The sequence below is a fragment of the Panulirus ornatus genome, chromosome 56, assembly GCF_036320965.1.
Source record: "Panulirus ornatus isolate Po-2019 chromosome 56, ASM3632096v1, whole genome shotgun sequence".
In the NCBI taxonomy this organism is placed as follows: Eukaryota; Metazoa; Arthropoda; class Malacostraca; order Decapoda; family Palinuridae; genus Panulirus; species Panulirus ornatus.
Window position 1 is genome coordinate 16,993,623 of NC_092279.1, and position 6,000 is coordinate 16,999,622.

General features: G+C 42.0%; 1 protein-coding gene across 1 annotated transcript in view; it reads right to left on the bottom strand.

Annotated features, from left to right (window-relative positions):
• LOC139765796 (uncharacterized) overlaps positions 1-3,611 on the bottom strand; it is a 30,102-nt gene extending 26,491 nt beyond the window's left edge. The window contains exon 1 of the mRNA XM_071693589.1: positions 2,898-3,611. Within this exon, the coding sequence (XP_071549690.1) occupies positions 2,898-2,948 (51 nt within the window). The 5' untranslated portion in view covers positions 2,949-3,611. The remainder of the gene's footprint in view (positions 1-2,897) is intronic.
• Between the last annotated feature and the right edge of the window lie 2,389 nt (positions 3,612-6,000).

Genomic DNA, 6,000 nt, shown 5'->3' on the forward strand with positions numbered 1-6,000 from the left:
ATATATATATATATATATATATATATATATATATATATATATATATATATATATGCCCAAACCAGGTATTGAAGTTATCGACCAGCTCTTAAGGGAGGATGAACAGATGGGTGAACTGTGAACCGACTTTGCCATTAGGATTCGAACTTATGCAGGCTCGACTCGCTTTGATATTTTACTTGAAAATTAGTACTAACCTTTCCTTTAAACACATTTGTCTTACACCTTCCTATTTTAAGTTGAAATTATTCCATAGTAGATTCTCTCGAGGTTAGCAAGTTTTTTCTTTTCAGTTACTATCACCCAGATGATAATACTTGATTCTGGGACGATACTAAGTATTACAGTTTGATATTCTAGTTATATATATATATATATATATATATATATATATATATATATATATATATATATATATATATATATATATATATAATATAATATATATTCACAGTAAACAAATCCTAGACCTGACAAGACAAACACTGTTAAACAAACACATGACTGAGCCAGTGTATCCTGGTAGGTAATCTTGAATTATTCATACTAGTAAGACGCAGGAATACATTCCTTGCTCAGGAAAATCTTTTATCTTCGACTTTAATCGAGGACTCGGGGAAATTCTTTAGTTCTGAATATCCATCGCTCGGGGGGGGGGCGCTTCTCTTGGTGCAATGCTCCCTCATGACCCATAAAGCTTAACTGGTTTCCTCGGCCGGCCTTGAACCTATCCTAGCAGCTTCCATCATTCTGGGCGCTTTTACCGGCAGGACAGAGTCCACGCAAACACTTCCTCCATTGTGTGATCCCAACTATTAATCTCCCCAGTGCCCCAACCCACTGCACAGCCCTCCCATTCTCAGGCCCCCCTCGCCCCAAACGGCCCTCACCTCCCCCGAGACCTTTATTCCCATCCTAGACTGCAACCTTTACACGGTTCTCCTTTCCTCTGATCCCCACCCTGTGCACGTCCCTGTCCTTCCAAGACCCCTCACCCCCCAGCACGACCCTCTCCTCCCAAGGACCTCAACCTCTGCATGGATCTTCTCTCACCAACCCCCACCCCATGCGCTGTCCTTCTCTCCTCTGACCCCCCTCCTTGCATTGCCCTCCTTTTCCCAGTCTTCCACCCCAGAGCGGTCTTCCCTTCCCAGACCCTCACTTCCCTGCGTGGCCCTCCCCTTCCAGACCCCCACCACCGCAGACCCTCACCCTTTAAGGTCGCGCTGTTTGTGGTAGTCTGTCTGGTATCTGAACATGATGGCCTGTGCCAGAGTCCCCACAAACAAGCTCTGTTGTACATAGACTGATTTTTTTTTTATATTCATTTAGGAAGTACTAAACATCAAAAGTGTTCGGATTATGCTGTGTAGTCATAACCAACATTTCTGCCATTTTTGAATTCTGTACGTATTACTGTTTTGGACTGATTTAATTCGATCACGTACTTAGCCACGCCATTGCTCCATGATGCAAGATGCATTTGTGGTAAAGAGGCAGCAGACAAGATCCCCGCTATCTTTCTCGTTCTGAACATAATAGGCTGTACCCCAGTATGACTGCCACTCCTCTCCCTGGCAACAGTCTCTCTCTCCATAGACTTGTGGTTACTATTCCCTCTCACCTAACTCCTTGAACACGAAGGTATTGAACCTACAATCACGACGGTACGACTTCTGGATGTGTTGGCCTAGCGATTGACCAGAGTTTCGTAGCTCCTGCCCTAACTAAATTTCAGCAGCAGTTAATTCCGAATATTTAAATAATTTTCTAACCTAAGTTCCTTACAAGCTGCGATGATCATTCATTTTCCTTTGTGTATGTATGTGTGTGTATGTGTGTGTGTGTGTGTGTGTGTTTGTTACCAGACTCCACCAACTTGAGGTTACATTGCGAATGAAAAGTTACCTAAGGGTGGTGAACTGAGATGAAATTCTGGGGGCGTATTCCAGGTTCCTTGGAACAGAGTTTAGTAAAACATGGATTTCAATAAAGAAAAAAGAAAAGTGGACATAATCCGGAGTTTTCCAAGATTTTTCTTTTTCTTGGATATAAATTTTACATTCTTGGCCGATTCCAAGTGAGGACGAAGGTTCTAGCCCTAACTTGGCTTCTTCCTTTGTTTCTTCACTTGGAAAGTTATAATACAAGAGTGGAGGATTTCCAGACTTCTGTTCAGGCCCCTCTTAGCCGCGCACGAGATACGATGGAAGTATTTTTCCTCCTTTACCCTCAGGGGTAATATATATATATATATATATATATATATATATATATATATATATATATATATATATATATATATATATTTTTTTTTTTTTTTTTTTTTTTTTTTTTTCATACTATTCGCTATTTCCCGCGATAGCGAGGTGGCGTTAAGAACAGAGGACTGGGCCTTTGAGGGAATATCCTCACCTGGACCTCTTCTCTGTTCCTTCTTTTGGAAAAAAAAAAAAAAAAAACGAGAGGGGAGGATTTCCAGCCCCCCGCTCCCTTCCCTTTAAGTCGCCTTCTACGACACGCAGGGAATACGTGGGAAGTATTCTTTCTCCCCTATCCCCAGGGAATATATATATATATATATATATATATATATATATATATATATATATATATATATATATATATATATATATATATATTCCTATGAGTCCACGGGGAAAATGAAACACGAAAAGTTCCCAAGTGCACTTTCGTGTAATAATCACATCATCAGGGGAGACACAAGAGAGAAATATAACGGTCAGTTGATATACATCGAAGAGACGAAGCTAGGACGCCATTTGGTAAACGTGATTGTCCAAAACTTAGGAATATCTTGATCACGCGCAGAATAGCAAACATATGAAAGTATGTATGTAATAAGCTTACTTCACAGCCTCCTTGGGAGATCTTACCTGGACATAATTTCCCAGCGGTGTGTCAGGAGGCAGTGGGGAGATGATCATGCCACTTCAACCCTCATCCTGTATATCGCCAGGTCCCCTCACGCCGCCCACACCATCATGCCTTTAACACTTGGACCGTCAGCAAAGCCTGACGCTCGCACTGCAAACACTAGCGTGTGGTCCTTCGGGCAGTAGGAGGCTGTTGTGTTTCAAGATCCACAGGGGACCTTCATACGTTTCCCGGGCTCATCTTAGCACTTAGACACTCGCCAGGTTTCCACAGTCTTATGTTGGCTTGCTGTTCAGAGGATTACCGCAACGTTTCTATGTTTTTTTTTTCACTTTTTTCTTGACGAAAAATTGTAGTAAAATAGTTTGGGTGATGTTTCACACCCATGCCTGGAGGATAATCATTCGTGATAACTCGACGAAAATGAAAAAAAAAAAATCTTTTTCTCTGTTTAGCTTTAGCGCATCAGCACTTGAGTAAGTATTTTCAGTAAGGGAGAACTTAACTCTCTGGGGGCTGAAACATTCATGAAGTTTGATAGAAATACTTTTGCTGAAGTATGCATTGTAAAAAGTTATGAGTTGCTCGTATATCAAGTTTTATGAAACATCATCATTAAGGAGGAACAAAACACATGCTAATCAAGGGAAACATGCTGGAGCACGAACGCCACAGAGCGAGGCTAGGGAGGCGGGCGAGCAGTGCTCACAACACCGCTGCTGGTGTGAGACTGAGGCGCGCGGCGCGTTGGGTCCACCGTGGCGGCGGCCTCTGTCTACCCAACATATACTTCCTTGCCAGCATAAACTGCTGAGTCAGGTTTGTTTGGGCACGTTTGTCTTCTCTCACTCGTGGTTAGAGGGTCTTAAATGATTTGTTGTTGTTTTAGGCCATTCCACACCGAAAATTTTCGCAGATTATCTCATTATTTCCTTTATGTCATGCAGCAATCCACGTATTTTTGAGACAGTAAGGTTTGTTTTTACACGGTTTTTACTCTGTAAATATTCACGTGGATAAAATATAACTAACTGACAGTTTTGCAGAAACCATTACTAGTAGCGAGTTACAGACTTAGACTTTGGATGTAAGATGTGCAAAAATTTCACCAAGCGCCCCAGCACACACCACTACTGACTGTACTGTGCTGTCGAGAAGATATACATACCTCTTACACCTGCTCAAAGTAGGCTTTAACAACCTGTCACTGAGAGGCATCGTTGATGTCATTTCACTTTATTTTAAATAACTGTCTAGCCTCAATCTTCCTTAGAGGGGTCTGTCCAGTTCCGAGGGTTTTATTTGGGTTGGGAGGTCTCGTGTTGTGGGATACAGGTGTTGGTCCAGCAGGGCCTGTCAGCGCCAGTTTGGTTAACGGCTCCCGCAGGAGCACCAACCCCTACTAAACTAGGACCTCGCATCCACCACCCGAGGAACGAGCCCAAGTTGGTGTTTACTACCCCCCATGGGACTGTCGAGAGAGATTTAATGTAACTCAATACATGAATGAAAACGTACTACAATTCTTTTTTTTTTATTCCTCTTGCTGACGTTAACATGTGTTTGAAATCAAGCGGTAAACCTGCCCGAGAACGCCAGTCGAACAATGTTAGCTACTTTAATCAGACACCCCTTTTTGTTGTACAGTGCAGGACATGGGTAACGTTCCTTTTATGGAAACTTCCAGAACGTAGAACGTAATCCAAATTCCCTTATTTTCTGGAAACTTCCAGAACGTAGAACGTAATCCAAATTCCCTTATTTTCTGGAAACTTCCAGAACGTAGAACGTAATCCAAATTCCCTTATTTTCTGGAAACTTCCAGAACGTAGAACGTAATCCAAATTCCCTTATTTTCTGTGATTTTACGATGGTTGTAATTCAGGTATCACTCCGCAAGGTGACGCTGTAAGATTCCGCAGCAGATATTCATAAAAAGAAATCTTCGTCAGTCTCGTCTGTTTAGAAACTAAAAAGTCCTTGAGACTCGGTTCTGGCACCCAACCTCACTGGTCTCCACATAGCTAGTGATTCTTGCGACACGCACGCGACTCCCAAGTCCACCTTGTCTTCCCGTTACATTTTATAAGTTCTGTCGCAGCCTCAGGTGCCGTAGCGTTCTTTCCCTCAAGTCATATGATTCAGTCCTCCTGTGTCTCAGCTTCATGCATCTCTCCCGAATGGATATCCTCTCACCCATCATCCTGCGGAGGGTAGTTGACTAGGGAAGCATTAAGAAAATGGCTTGTAAGAAGGCCCAAATACGTCTGTATACGCTGAGAAAACATTGAAGATGGATTGTGGCTACCAGCTGCCATTTCTGGCATACTGACTACCATGGCAGTTAGTGAGCTCTGCCTTAGTGCTGTTATGATATGAGAAAGAAAGACTTTTATATTCTGGACTTCTGTGTTCTTGATTTCAGTATTGTCTGAGACTTGATAGTGAACTGATAGTCTTCATTGTCCGCTTGTCACCAGTTGTTTTTTTTTTTGAGAGAGCCTTCCACTCACGGGTCAATAAAAGTCCGAGCGTCATCATAAGATGCAGTTATTCCAACCACCATTTCAAGCAAGACGTTTTTCATGTGTGGATGGCATTGCCTGAAGGGTTGATTGTCACACCATTTTCTTCAAGAAGACATTTTTTTATTTTCATGGATGGAATTCTTGTCAATACTTGGAAATTCCGTCTCACTGTATTAGCTATTTCTCTGTCACAAACAGCTTCTCCGATATGAATTTCGTTTTGAAATCGAGCCATCCAGAGGTTTGGATAACTTAGTGGATCGTATTTCCCTTCTTCAGCATTTACTGATATTTCATTTTACGCACGAAAGTGTTGTGGCATTACAAAGAAAAGCAAGCCTGCCCGAATCCATCACTTTTCCTTGATGCCTTAACCGTTAAAGTCTTCTTTCCCCATCAATGACTTCTTTCTCGTTAGGTACTTTTTTTCCCCCGTTGATTGATTACCGTTAAAGCCTTCTTTCCCATTAAAAACTCCTTTCCTGTTAAAGACGTCCGTGTAACTAAAGACTTGTCATTCCTGTGTCACGAGAGGTAGCACTGTGTACAGACAGCAGTTTTGTCGATATTTTTG